This window comes from Opisthocomus hoazin, chromosome 2, assembly GCF_030867145.1.
Source record: "Opisthocomus hoazin isolate bOpiHoa1 chromosome 2, bOpiHoa1.hap1, whole genome shotgun sequence".
Taxonomy (NCBI): Eukaryota; Metazoa; Chordata; class Aves; order Opisthocomiformes; family Opisthocomidae; genus Opisthocomus; species Opisthocomus hoazin.
The window spans coordinates 51,756,881-51,771,950 of record NC_134415.1 but is presented as its reverse complement, the minus strand read 5'-3'; the positions used below and the strand labels follow the sequence as shown (position 1 = coordinate 51,771,950).

The following is a 15,070-nucleotide window of genomic DNA, read 5'->3' as shown; positions in this document are numbered from 1 at the left end:
ATGCCTGTGCATGGAGGTATGCATATTCCACACAGGTTTGCTTTGCAGACCAGGTTTTATGTTTGTGGAAGGATGATCATTATCTAGTCTGACTGGCTGGATAACCAAGGGCACAGGCTTACCTGTGAAACTTGCATTGGGTTTTCCTGTTCTGAGTTCACTGTCACCTACTGGAAACTCTGCTATGACATTTACAAACTAAATTGAGGTGTGTTTTAATTGAAGACAAGGCCTGAGGCTAAGTATAGGAGTTGCTGCAGAAAAGTAAGTGTTCTGTGGTACCCAGGAGGTCAGACAAGAAGGTTTAGTGATCCCTCCTGCCCTGAAATCCAGAGCACTGTAATCAGTCTAATTACCTTTAAATGCAATTGGTCAGTTATATATGTGTGCCCATACTCAGGAAGGACCCATGAAAGCTTAAATATACTACTGCTCTTATTTGTGGCTGCAAAGCAAAATTATAAAATGAAATTTCCCTTTTTCTTTTTTAAACATACCCTTGTCTTGGAAGCTCAGGGAAATACAAATCAGCAGGCTGTTGAAGACTGTTACCACTACCTTAGTGAGATAGAAACAGCTGTGGCTGGAGAAATGTGCAGTGTAAGTTTAAGGTGTTTAATGTTATGTTCCATGTTGAGCCTGGGAACACCTGAAGAGGCAAAGTATTTTTTGTTTAAATGCAGACAGCATGCCCTTGAAGATTCTGTATGGAAATTAAGTAAATTACTTTTTCTGTAATGCAATTACTGTTTTAGTAGGAACACTATAATTTTAACGTGTTGGTTAGTATTGATCAGAAAAATATATGTGTGACAATGTATCTGGGATAAAGTACTGTATGACTCAGCTGACCTGAATTTATCCTTCATAAGAATAAAGTCTGGCAAGTATGATGAAATCTGACAGCCTCAGTTTCCCCATCTGTACGATGGCATCTATGTATTTTCTTGCCTACGCTATTCCTTTGCAGTTGATGGATAAAAAAGCAGTTTCTGACTACATATCTAATAGTAATCCATAAAAGTTCTCGTGATGTAAGTAATGCCACTTCTAAAATGCTAATGTCCTAAATTTGACATTATCAATTCATTTTTGCAAGTCCCAAATATATACTTGTGTTCTGCCTTGTCTCTTTGTTCCCCAGCCATTCAAAGGTCCACCGCTGGCATTGAAATGCTACCTTTGCTTCTGACTTTTGTGATCTATGTCTGATTTGACTATTGATATATTATTATACTTCTAAAATAGATGGTTATTTCCTTTCTTGTTTTACTTTTTCTGCTATTCATCTAGTCCATCTTAGAAGTACAGTGGATGTGTTATGAACTAATTGTGTTTCTTTTCTTTTGCATTCTCATTGCAGTTTCTTCCAGTTTATAGCTCACTGTTTTTCTCCAGCCTAATGCGCTGCGGGTGTTCTACTTGAAACACTTCCATGGCACCATTTTGCCTTTGAAAACAGTCGAGTGATGACAAGTTTCATTTTGGGCTCTGTAATTTTGGTGCATAATCTTAATTGCTACTGAAATGCAATTTGGATGTATAGCTCATGCTGTATGAACTTTATGGTGTTGTATGATCAGGTTGATATTTTATCAGGACAACAGATGTGCAAATTCTCTCCTCAGGATGTGCATATGATATTGGTACCACTTCATCAACAACGTATTTGGGAATGGTTTTGCGTTCTGTTTATTTACCTGCTTTGTTTTAGGAGAATGTAGCAATGCGTAGCAGTGAGTTTAGAGGTAGTTTATCACGTATTAGTGAGCATGGAGGTAATTTCAAAGCACAGGAATGTCTGGATTAAGTCTGGAGGAGTGTTCTTCATGATTTTTCTACCGGTAAGTTTTGTTCACAGGGCTGCAGCACGCTCACTTGGGCTGGGAGTCAAAGGGAAGGTGGCCTATACTGTGTGGGGTTGGTGGGGTGGCTGGGCAAGAGGGGCAAGGGAGCCCAGAGATCTCCACGAGTATTTCATGCTGTACATGTGAAGTACCACGGGCCTCAAATGCTACCACAGCTGGCAGGTGACGTAGCTGCTCTCATCTGCAGTTAGGGTGCAGGTTTCTGACTGGCTTCCAGGGAGAAGATGTCTCCGTCCTTTTGCTCCTGTGTGTTGGAAGTAAGCTTGAAATTAATTTCCACGACTGTATCATGAACCTTATGGCTGTCCTTTATTCAATCTGGTTTCTGCTGAAGTTTTGAGTGAAGTTTTTGGTTCTGGGCTTTTTACTCTGCTGTAACTATTTAAAATGCATTCAGAAGTGCTGAAGTATTCCATTTTCTTTTGAGTGCTTGTAAATGCATTAGTGGTGCTTGTGACAAGTCATTGTTGAACTAGTGAACTGAGAAGAAAACAACCCTATGTGCAAATCCAAAATGCATATACAATGCAGGGAGCCAAATAAATACATGCACAGAGGGCAGCAATGTGTATAGCTATCATGATTGTGCAAACAACTGTACATATGCCAGCACAAAAGGTGAGTTTGGTGATAAATCTGCAGAAGTTTAGCCTATATCATCCCATGTTTCTGAAAAGGACACAAATAAAATTACTGTGATGCCTTTGAGACCCAGAGATCTGTTGCACTGTATGCACAAGCAAAAGTGGTTGCTGATAAAGATTTCTCGATTTCCCACACATAAAAATGGCATGAATATTCCTTTTTGACCCCACCTTGTCAGTTCTGCTTAGGATGTTGGCTTTGCAGGGCTGTCTTGTATTCGTTTGTCCCTTCCTAGCAATCAGGGGTCATTTGTTCAGCTGGAAATAAAGGACTTTGGGAAGTGTCACCTTTTAGTTTATTATTGTGTCTGCATCAGCTGCTTGATAAATATTGTCTAATGTTTGCTGACCAGAAAATTTGTTGAAAGGAATGTGTAGGTACAATGTGCCTTCTCACAAAAGCCATCTGAGAGACCTTTCTTTTTGACAATATTCAGTTAGGAAAATCAGCAACCATACCTTGGAAAGAAATGCCCATCTCATCATACCAGCGCTCTGACATTTCCAGTGGCTCAGACATAAATGGACGATTTGGGAGGTTTCATGGAAAACCCATTTTCATGCTTTTGCCATGGCACAGTGTTTCACAATACAGCAAACATAGCTAGAACACACATATTTTTATGGTGGTAACTTCTGATTTCAGGCTGCAAGACTCTGATCATATGTAAAGTTTGTAGGGTTTGGGTTATGCCCACCCATTAGTAATAAAGACAGTTCCCTTTAAAGGACTTTAATTTGTTTGGCCCTGTGTAGTAAGACTGTAGTCTTATTGCTTCCAGTTTTGGAGTATTTCTGTTTTTCATGCTTATACTCTGGTTTTCTTCAGCAAAGGCTCAGAGGAACTGGGTTATTTTCCCATCACTTCCACAGAATAACAGTAGGACCTGGGAATAGCTGTAGGAACTGGAGCTTGTGTTGTCTATTCAGGGTGTTAGCTTCCCAGGATCCAGCTGCTTTGTATTTATTCAGTTCCAGCTTATGCAGTCTCTGTTCGCTCCTGGACTTTAGGCACTGTTAAAATACAAATAATAATAATGACAATGGAAAACAGTTTTTGCCTTTCTTGACAGTTATATTGCTATTGCTCCGGAAATTAATGAGTGGTTTAGTAGCAATTATAGTTTAGCTGGTTCTAGTTGATTATTATTAAACAAAAATAATCTTAAATTGCAATACACAGTATGGGGGTAAAAACCACTCTGGTTTCTAGTGGCTCCTGGGAGAGATGCCTGGTGATACCACACAAACTACTGATTCTCGTGCTTATAATTGGTCAATCGTATTATAAATCACTATAGAATACTTGCTTATTTTTTGGGGGGTGTAACTTCTCTACATTTTTAATTCCATAATTGTAACATGGATGTTATGCAGTCATGAATGGGAGTAGATGTGAGTATGAGGAAGGAAACCTTTATAATGTGTAGTCCACACTAAGAAAAAAATTGCAAACTTCTACTAAATTTTAGATTTCACTCTGGTTCAACAAACCGTGCAAGCATGTATTGAACAGTGACTGTGCACAATTCCTCTGATCTCAAGGAAGAACAAATGAAATAAACACTTTCAATGCCTTGCTTATTTTTAAACAAGTAAATGCTTTGAAAAAGGGGAGAACTGCTCTGTGCTTTTTAACTTGAAATCTTTAGACTCCTCTGGACTGAGCTTCATGCTTCTAAATTGCATTCTGCAAGAGATATGGTTTGGGAAGTAGTTGAATAAAGTTTCGGTTGAGGCCTGTAAAAGTCCTCAGTCTTGTATCTGAAGCACAAAATATCCTGGTAATGCACGTGCTAGTTCATTTGTCTCTGTTTTCAATCATTTTTACCTAGAAGCATGTGCTTTTTGTGTTCAAAAGGAATGTTGTATCCCTTGAGAAATATTCTCTTCTCCTGTTGTGTGTCCCTCCCCTCTGTCCTTACCTGTGCTGCATGGTCTGTGTAATGAACGTGTGGTGTTTCCAGATGCATGTCTATATGAATGCCAGTACATCTTAACTGGTGATAATGAGATCTCTTTCCGTCCCTCCCTTTAGGTTGTGTGGAGGAAACTTGGAGATGCTGCAGGGTCGTGCCCTGGAATTAGACAACATTTGTCAGGAAATCAATATAAAGGACCTATGTAAAAGGCCCTGAGCAAGTTCTCTCTCTGAGGAGAAAGAGTTTAAACTGCCGATGAGAGAGAAAGAACTGACTGTGTCCACAGCGACTGCCCAGCTGACGACGGGGTGTCTGTATGCACTACATGAGACTTCGTTGGAAACTAGTGGAGACTGCACAGAGGTCTTTCAGAGGAACTGTGTTGTCAGTGTCCCCCAAAAACTGCTGTTTCGGCGTACTGGCTAGTGAGACGCTGCTGCCGCATCGTCACTTCAACACACGACACTTAGAAGCACTGAGGTATTTCCATCCTAACTAAAATATAATTGGGATTCTGCAGGAGTTACATGAAATAAGTTTTATTTTGGTTAGTCATGGTGAGTCTCTAGTAGGTTTGAACTAATTTTCCACTGGATTTAACAGGGGTTTTTCACCAGACTGGACAGACGTTGATGAACTGTGCCTTTGGTCTCCGCAGGTTTGAGAAAGTCACTTCTTGGTAACTCACACTACGGTCTGTAAAATACTGGTTAATGGTGCTTAGGCAATTTCCAGATGATTTTTTTGCTTTGGTAGAATACCTGCCTTTGGAGGTGCTAAAAGACCATAAAGTCTCCTAACCAGCCAGTAGTGTAGCATAACTACAGTACTTGTAGTGAAACACAATTTCTTTCTAAATGAAAGTAATGGTAGCTCTCTTTTCCATTCACTTTGATGCACATCTTCTGAAGACGTGTATGATATTCACAGCCCTTTAATGAATATACTTAGGTATCACTATTACAGGTCTCAAATCAGAATTTCCATCAGGTTTTTTTGGAAAGTATTTTCCAGTTGTCAGGATGCTAATTTCTACTGTTTAATTTAGAGGCATGCTGGTTTATTTAGCAAGAGTCTATAAGGATCTAAAAGATTGCACTGCATTATAAAAAAGCTTTTCTTGCTACTGTAGTGTTCTTTCAAGGAAAAAGGTTTCATTATACTCGGAGCATGTCTTTCATTATTATAAGGCAGAAAGCTCTTGTTCAGATTGCCTGAGACTTGACCAGACAGCACCCTAGATGTGCTTAGTTTATTTTTCTCTATGTGTATGATACTAGTTGTGTGTATTGAATTGCAATGATACGTATTTTGTGTATATCTAAAAGCAATGATAGTTTCATGTATGAATGTGCAACAGGCTTGTGACTGAGTGCTGTTGCTTAACTTTTTACAATAGCTGAGCATCAAAAAGACTAGTAGAAGTTTAAAAAAAACCAAAAAAATAGGAATGCAACAATTCCTGGGTTTCTGGTTTGTTCTTGGTTACTAAGATTTGAGCCAAAGTCAGAACCTCTGTTTTCTCTGAGCTTGCAACGTGCTGTATTCGTGGGCTATTTGCAGTGGGATGTAGCTCGGTTACTGTACAATCTTTTGTTATATAGGACTATGATGTAAATCTGCTAACTGTCTTCAGAAAAAGTGTGTTAATTTGCAGCAGTAATTACACTGGTTTCCGTTGTTGTTTTTACTTGGTATCATTCAATGTAAGGCCTCTGATCCAGCGTTGCTTTCTTGGGCAAAACTCCTGTTCACTCTGTCTCCTTGAGTTGGAAATGCAGAATCCAGCCTTCCATTTTGAAACATTGCACTCCTACATAATTTCTTATATATAACTCAGCCCAAACAGTTGTCTGTTATCTCTACATGTTGTTTTCTCCCATATATATTGTTTGCATAGTTAAACTTCAATTGTTGTATTCCTATATATCTATATATATGTATGAAAAAATGTAAAACATGTAGTTGTGCCTGCAGTACGTATGTGCAGGGGCTAATTTGAGGGACACTGGTCTTTTGACACTACACTTGTGTAAATTTTGATACTGTATTAAAACTATTTTTTTACAGTTCTGCATACGATTGGGTATCAAGTATCTGTGTTCATCTTAGCGACAGTAATAAATTACAGAATCTCACCATTGTTTGCTCTCCTTTTAATGACTGAAGCTGCCAATGTGCTTGGGCTCGCAAGCGGTTCGCTTTGAAGGAGCAGTTTGAAACGGTTCCTGCTTGGTTGAGAAATTAGCTGCACATTGTGGATTTTTGTTCACTTTCTTTCCAGGTCTCTCAAAAAATCCCAGATATGTGGATTTGCTTCTATCTTTTATGCTGAGGTAGCTACTGTATGTGTTTACATACAGACAGTGAGGCACCATGCTCCAGGTTGCCACCAGTCGTGTGCCCTAGGTGCAATGTGTTAAATCCCCAGCTGTGCTGCAAGGGCTGCCCCAGGGCACCCAGGCAGGGCCCTTCCTCCCTGCTGCTTGCACAGTGCAGTTTTGGGTTGAGAGCAGGGTGACATGGAGCTCCCCGCAGCCGTTTCGCTCAGGTAAGAGACACAGGCATGTTTGTGGTACTGGGGGAGGCTGGTTGTGTCCTGCCGTGTGTCGGTGGCCTCCTGTGCCCACTGCATCTCTGCTCCGGGACCGGGCTCCTTCTTACTCCCATGGGCTGTGTGTGGCCAGGGAAAGTGCAGCAAAAGGGCTGCCTATTACTGCTTGTGCTAGTAAACAGAAAACTTGCACTAAATTTTCCGGGGAAAAAAATTACTTAGTACAATCAATATCTTGAAGCTAATAAATCCTGTGGGGGCTCCTAAAAATACAGCTTACTAAGAGGAGAAAGAGGGCAATGTGTGGAGAAGAGGGTCAGTGCTCTTGGGGTATTCTGTAGCCCACTGGTATGTCTCTGCACTAATGAATAAAAATTGCAGTAGTAGTTTTGAACCTTCATCTCATCTGTCTTGCTCTCTGCCCACATGTTTAGATGTTTTTCAGTAAAATGTAATTGCGCCAAGCCTCACGGAGTCCTCATTCAGTTGTTTTTAGCAAAATTCTGCTTCAGTCAAAAGTTTGCACATGTTACGGGGCCATTCTGAGCTACTGAGCTGAGCATGAATGAGCTGTAAAATTCACTATGCAGGTGAATTTTAAATAGCACTTGTGTAGTGAATGTAATGAGTGGATTTTACATTCTGCAGTGGAGATAAGCTGCTTTGAAGGGTTAGAAGGTAAAGAATGGCAGTTTGTTTTTCAGCAAGTGAATGGTTTCAGTAGAGCCCCTTCCCCAAAGGTTGCAGTTGATGGACATGTTTATGAACACAGCATGAAGCCAGTGTGCCATTTTTAACGTTTTGAGTATAGCCAGCCCAAACAGCCTCTGCGGCATGGGGATGGCACCCGGCCCCGTGCTCCTTCGTGCTGCCCAAACCTCCTAAACACCAAATGTCCCACAGGCTTTCTGTGTTGCTGTCGAGTACCTCCCCAAAAATACTACTCTTGCAAGGGCACTGGTTTGTTTAATTGTTTATATGTTTTTGAAATATGTCCCAGGGTGGTGTGAATTTTTTATGCTGATCTCACCAGTCTGATACAGAAGAAAGTGGCTCAGCTACTTTTTACCCCACTTTCAGGGGGGAAAAAAACTTGAGGAGACTGTACTTTAATTCCTGCAGAAAAGACTAGCAAATGTCGCTGCCGTGTATATAATGTCAAGACCTCTTTATATCTCCACAACTGTGTTTTCCAGGCTCAGGTGAACCATGTGCACAGGGACCCCAGCCATGAACATCCCCAAGCCAACAACTAGCTCTGCAGCTCTAATCATCCAAAAACCGGAAGGTAAGAACAGCTGACTCAATAGCAGCTCTGCCTGGATTTGATAAATAGAGGTTCTGCGTTATTTAATCAACCAGCAAACAGGCATTTGCTGGGCTTGCCTCATGGTTATGGTACTTTCTAGCATATGCAGTCAGGCCCAGGAGTGAATCGCGAGACGGCGTTTGCCAGAGCTGGCAACTTGGATCTGATATATGCAGTATTAGGAGCAAGGGAGAAGGAGAAACTGCAGAAGGAGGAAAGAGCAAATAATCTTGCTAGTAATCACTTTTTTTTTTTTTTAAACAAACAAACAAAAAACCTTCTCTCCCCTCTTCCTTGGTGACTCCGGAGTCTTTGTGGAGGTTTTTTTATCCCAGAAATAGCATGGTGTGGCTGAGATTTTCAGTATATGGAAGAGAAACTTCAGTTGTTATTGAAAGCCATTTAGTGGAGCCACTTCACAAAAAGATCAGAGAAGAGGTGAAGGCTTAGTAAGACTACATGGGATGCTCCTGGGCACTCCTGCTGACTTTGGTGGGGGGGGTCAGGCAACCCAAAAATAGTAATTTGACTGAAAATAAAGTTTTAAATAGTCTTACATAAATAGAAATATTGTTATCATGTTTTAAAAACTTAAGAGATAACATGTAACAGACACAGAAACCTTACTTGAATCTCTCTTAATTGAAAAAACTCAAGTGCTTCCATGGGAGTAGTTAGAAAACTGAGAAATATTCATGGAGAATGATGAAAAATAAATAAAACCATAGCATCTTCTGATATTAATATGAGGCCTTTGCTGGCCATGCTGGAGCCAGGCTCTGGGTAGCTCTAGCCACATCCAAGCATTTGTGGTTCTTCTCATGCTACTGGCTAGTGGGGAAGGACCCCAGGGGCTTCATTACATGCTTCCATCTGAAACAGCTTCCTAAACACCTGGTTCACAAAGTGGTGCCAAAATAATAATAATGAATTATTTAATATGTTTGTTAGAACATGATAATCACTCTCCACTTCAATAAAAATTTGTTATAATTATCTCTTCGATGCAGTGGCCATGGCCCTGAAGTTTGAGGTTTCTTTGGGTTTTTTCCCCCACTACTGTGATTAGGCTGAAGTGAATTTTTAAAATAATTTATTTATAAGTCTTCAGATGGAAAGATAAAGGAAAAAATGACATTGCAAACCCATCCCCAGACTCTGGAAAGAAAGAGAACAAAGGGAAGAGTGATGGGGACCTGTCCTGCCAGAATCCAGGCTGCAGGTGGATCTTCAGCATTGTTTGCATGACTCGTACTACAACCCATTTGCTATGCAGCTCACCTGGGCGTATGGCAATCCTAATGGACTCAGAGGAAGGTTGTGTGAGAAATAAAACGGTTTAACATTTTCACATGTGATTATTCTTACAGGATTGGTCTTGATAAATTCTAGGGGACAGGGTTGGCCCATGAGCAGAAGTGTTCCCTGAGCCTGAACACCTCAGCTGGAGAGTGGGAGGGGTTTGATGGCATGTTGTTTTCAAGCTTTGGAAGACCCTAGTGACACTAGGACATCTTGGCTCAGGTGCTGTGCTGAGCCCTGCTACACTGTAGCATCAGTCGTGACTTAAGCGTAAAGGTCAGAGAGTGAAATGAAAACACACCCATTTTGAGGTGGCCTGTCAAAATAGGATCCGGTTTGTTGTCAGAGTGGTGGGAATTGGCCTGAGCATCAGTCTGTGGCATGGGGCTGTCAAGCTGCTTTGTTTTCACAGGCGTTAGACTTTGTAAGAGAGGAAATACACAGTCTAAAAATACGTTATTTTTCTCCCGCTGCTGAAGGGGAAATTTTCACAGGCTGCTGCATGTGCCCATTTAGAAAGCCCCAGAGCACCCCAGACCCCACCCTACACAACCTTGAGAATCCGAGGAACAGCACACTGTGAAACATGCAAACGTTTCCATGGGAACTGTGCCTCTACTTCTGCTAGTAACGGACCTATAACACAAATTACAACAGGTCCCAATTTCTGCACCAAACTACAAACAGGGAATGCTACAAAGGGAAAGAGTAAAGAGCAGAAGTGTAAATCAACAAAACTGCTAAATTAGGTACGTGCCTGCTTCCCCACAAAAATACACGAGCATATAAACAAAGCCCTTGGGGGAAAAAAGAAAAGATCATTTTAGTTATAGTGCATCCAGCCAACATAAACCCCATGGATTTTGTGAAATCAGCTTTGTTCTTCTGATACGCAGCAGGAAACTCTGTAGCAGATCATATATATTCAGGGAGGCTGACTTGCTAATTGCCACTCCTATCTGAGCCAAAGCAAACTATTTAGACAAAGGAGAGAATTCACTTTTTATTTAGTATTAATTATGAAATGGCATGTCTGGTTGGGCTTCACAATAACACTGCTTTTCCTGAGGAAAAAAGAAGTAGTTCTAATCTTGTGAAATAATTGGAGAATTAACCCCTTGCTTCAGGCTGGAACTCCAACATGTGCTTACAATTAAGTGCAAGATGAATGATGTCTTGAATAAGGTCTTTCCTTCAGTCATAGCAGATTATGAAACTCATTTTAAAGCCTTCTTTACAAGCATGCTTGCACGTTCTCACCTTACACTGATATTGAAGCGATACATTTTCTTTCTGTTGTGACTTTTGCTCTAGTTTTTTATTTTTTTTAATCATGTTGTTATGGCCATTGTGCAGCAGCCTTTGGGCTTCTCACTAAAGCTTCTGGAGTTTTGCACCAGGTATTTTGGGGCTTGGATGCATCACTTGGGTACTCTCACTTTGCACTGCCAGTAGCCTACCAAATGACTGGAGGTTTTATTTTCCTCCTATGCTTTTCTCCTGCAGCATGCAAGTGGTGTCTTAGAGCGGCTTAGCTGAATATTAGCATTTGGAGCCATGGGCAAATAACACCAAAGTGACAGGGAAGAAGAAGTGATACTGTATGCCAGAAGCAAGTTGTTCTCAGACTTGGTTAACCACCTTCCACACCTGGGCAGCAGGACTGGAGTCACTGATGTTCAGGCCAGGTGGTCACGTGGCCCGGTATAAAAGGGGAATGATAATGAATTTAGCAGCCAAGCTTGTAAGAAGTGGATGAATAGATGGAGTAGGGATTGGCTGGTGTTGAAGGCTGCTTCTTACTGTTGTGTAACAGGTCCTAGTGATTGCTCTGGGTTTTTTTTCTTTCACATCAAGTTTTGAATATGCGTAACTGCCAAAACTGCTTCCCAGAGGCATTCTGCTCTGGGTGGTGCCATCTAGAAAGACAAGTCTTCTGCAGCATGGGGAGAAATCTTTTCTCCAAGGGAACAAGATGTCACAAATAGCGTGAAGACCTCTAAATTGCAGGCTTTGTGGTTTAGTTTCTTTCTCATCAAACCACCGTCCCCTCTGCCCTTGCTTAGCTGCCTCCCAGCACCCTGTCTGTCAGCTCTCTGAAGAAATGCTAGTTTGCTGGTGCGCATGGTGTCACCGTTCTGCACCAGAGCACTGCTGCCAGCAGCCTTAAATGGCCAACAGGTCTCTAGGGCTGGAAGGAGAACGTATATTAGATGCCTTTTAATGTTGAAAACACTTTGGGGAAAAAAAAAAAAGGAAATCTTAGCCATCGAGCCTTTCATAATGATGCATGAATTAAGAGCTGCTACTGAACTTACACATAGTGTATTAAGAGAATAGTATATATTTTTAGTTTCCTAGCTGTCAGGACCAATATGTAGTATGGTACAGCCTCCGTTTTGCTCAGGTGCTCACACGTGGTTTGTGAGTCTGCATGCAGGTACCCATATGCACACACCAGGCTTTATCTGAAGGTCACTGAAACAAACAGGACTTAGGTTAGCTTGTGGTCTGGTGCATAGTGCAGTTAGAGGGTGTTTCCGGTGGGATGTTGCACACTTAAGCAAAGTCTGTTCTCTGCTATAATGCCCAAAAGGTAGTGTATTTCTCTTAGTAAGGCTCCAAACACACTTTCTTGGCTTTTCTGATCAGTGTACTGGTACCAAACAGTAAAAAGGAGAACCCAAAGTAAAATCAAAAGCAAAAAGGGCTATGACCAAACTGCTTATTTGTGTCTTGGCATTTGTTGGTATCCGAATGAGTGGATTCAAAGCAAAGCGTGGGAATGGTTCAAAGCTGCGCCAGGGCAGGTTTAGACTGGACGTTAAGAAGCATTTCTTTACCAAGAGGGTGGTCAAACACTGGAACAGGCTTCCTAGAGAGGCGGTCGATTCCCCAAGCCTGTCAGTGTTTAAGAGGCATTTGGACAATGTCTGTAATAACATGCTTTAACGTGTTCAGCCCTGAATTGGTCCGGCATTTGAACTAGATGGTTGTTGTAGGTCCCTTCCAACTGAAATAGTTTATTCTATTCTATTCTGTTCATTCTGGGTGGTCTGTTCTCTGCAGACAGGTAGAGCCCCTCACGTCCACAAGAGGTAATCTGTAGCTAAGAGTAGTCCAAAGCTTCTTCATTTAATCACAGTAAATAAATTACATGTACATGTTAATCAAAACAAAAAAAAAGATTTTATGTCCCAGAGATGATTTATAGCTAGAAATTTTTGTTAAAATGTTCATCTTAATTGTTTTGCTGGTAACTTTAAAAGAGGGGAGAAAAGGTAAATTAACGATGAATAATTAAACCTTGTCTCCATAAATCCGGTTAATAACATTAAGGCGAAAATGAAATAGATGTTGAAGGCAGTATACTCTGAGATGGCTTCACTAGAAGAGTAAAACTACATAAATAGCTCATTACTGTTTGTGTGCGGACAGGAAAGTACCCACTCTGTATCCAAAGGTGCCACAGACCATTAAGAAGGGCCAGTAGTCCCATTAGTTGGGGCATACCCTTGCTGCGTCCCATAGGAGGAGCCTGGCCTGCTTGTCCCCAGACTGAGGGCTCAGTGTAGCAACGCAGAGCTGCCGCCATCCTTCACCCGCTTGGAGAGGGCTGTTTGGGCTTGCTACACCACATGTCGTTTGCAGGCATGTGCGTAACTGGGCAGACAGGGAGAAAGGCGGGAAGGCACCAGTATATTTCTGTGATTGTAAATGATGCCATTTGTTATCTGGAGTTCAGTCTCTAAATTCTGTGTTGTGCCCAATAGCATGTGGCTGTAATTAAGCTGTCCACCAGAGCAGGTCTGCCCGGTGATTACACATCGGGGCCTGACTGCATGTGACAGCAGAGGAAAGGGGTCAGGCACCTGAGGACCTTGACAAGCCACTTGTGAACAGGCGAGCTGTTACCACAATTTAATCAGGCTTTGGAAAACATGCTGAAACTATTCATAACAAGTAAACAGGATAGGAGTGGCCTCTAATCATCTGCAGGGGAAGCTGTTACCGCTGGCCAGGGCATGCACCAGTGGCTGAGTGTCAGCAGGGAGCTGCATGGACCTGACTCTTGAGCTAGACCATACAAGATGTGCAGGGTTCATCCGTGTGTGTTCATCAGCCCTCACCACCTGGCCCTTTGTTCGATCTGGCTGGATCATCGCACCATGAAGTTTTCCTTGTACCTGCCCAGAATTTCCTGTGGTCCCATTTGTGTCTTCTTCATTTACTGGACACCTCTAGGGAGAAGCACATGCCTTGTGCTCCAGCCCCCAGCCATCCCCGTGGCCTCCCATGGGCTCATTCTGGTATGCCCGTGTCCATCTGGAGAGCCCAAAGCTGGACCCAGCACGCCAGATGTCCCACCAGTGCTAAGTAGAGGGGAAGGATCACCTCCCTCAGCAGCTCTATTTTATAAGGTACTAGATGTGTTTAAATACTGTGGCGACAAAGGCTATGTTAGTACTCTGATGGAATGGAAACTACAGGAATATTCATATATAACATCCATAATTCATATGTGCTTATGTTAAGTAATAGCTTTACTGCGTCCAGCAAAATGTTACTGCAAGTGCTAATGGAAAATTGAGATTGATGTAAAGGCAGGTATATGCCAGCAATGTGCAATAAACATGCTGCTCTAAAGTAATTTTGGATAAATTTTCAGATTAAAAAAAGACATAGCAGTTGCCTCAATAACAACAGAAAAAAGGTGACTGCTTCATACTATCCAAGTAGCTTCCCTCGGCCCTTTGAAGCTCTTCCTTTTGTCAGATGAAAGGTCCATGTGACCATATACTTGACTTTTTTGCCTGCTAGGATCCCTGCCTTAGCAGGAAGAAGGAACAACAAAGAGAAGATGGCTTTGATAACATTCAGACAGTGATCTGGTCTGCTACTGAGTGGTGCTGGGATTAGTGCAGACGAGGGTTTATCTTTGATCTTGATGAAATAATTGATGCTCAGTATCCTTCAGCGATGCTCACGTGTCAGTTGAAACTTTGCTTGTCTGTTTTGGTCCTGTGCTGTTGGCGAAGAGACCAAGGGGCTCGTTCCGGCCCCAAGGACTATCGCTTCCCAGGGTCAGCCCTGTGGGGATGGAGGTTTTGTGGTTTTGGGACCAGCTGACCATGTCAGGATGTCTGAGCGCCTGGTAACTGTGTCTTGTTGCCTGTCGCCACGGGAGACACCCTGATGTGCCAGTTCTGATCCGGCCATGCTCCATGTTACCCCTTATGCTTTGTATGTCAGAACATGGAAGGACAGCAAGGCTGGGGGGGGGGTGGGGGGGGTGTCCTTTTCCCTCTCTTTCCTACATTTTTTTCCTCAGTCTTTGCTGTCAGGTGGCGTTTCAGCCATTTTTAAAAGCTGCTTCCCCTGAGGTGCCTCTGGCGAGGTCAGGCTGTGCACTGGGCTGGGACTGATGGAACCGCCCGGAACGCGCCAGCCCCTCCTCACAGTGCAGCCGA

The 15,070-nt window shown here is 42.3% G+C and overlaps 1 protein-coding gene across 5 annotated transcripts in view; it reads left to right on the top strand.

Annotated features, from left to right (window-relative positions):
• The window catches only part of CCDC85A (coiled-coil domain containing 85A), an 87,653-nt gene extending 81,107 nt beyond the window's left edge, over positions 1–6,546 (top strand). For 3 of the 5 annotated variants that reach the window (XM_075413587.1, XM_075413579.1, XM_075413578.1), the window contains one exon: positions 4,551–6,546. In XM_075413587.1, the coding sequence (XP_075269702.1) occupies positions 4,551–4,640 (90 nt within the window). In that variant the 3' untranslated portion in view covers positions 4,641–6,546. Of the gene's footprint in view, positions 1–511; positions 601–4,550 lie in introns of all 5 variants that reach the window. The other 2 variants (XM_075413588.1, XM_075413584.1) reach the window with 2 other exon arrangements.
• Positions 6,547–15,070: the final 8,524 nt, after the last annotated feature.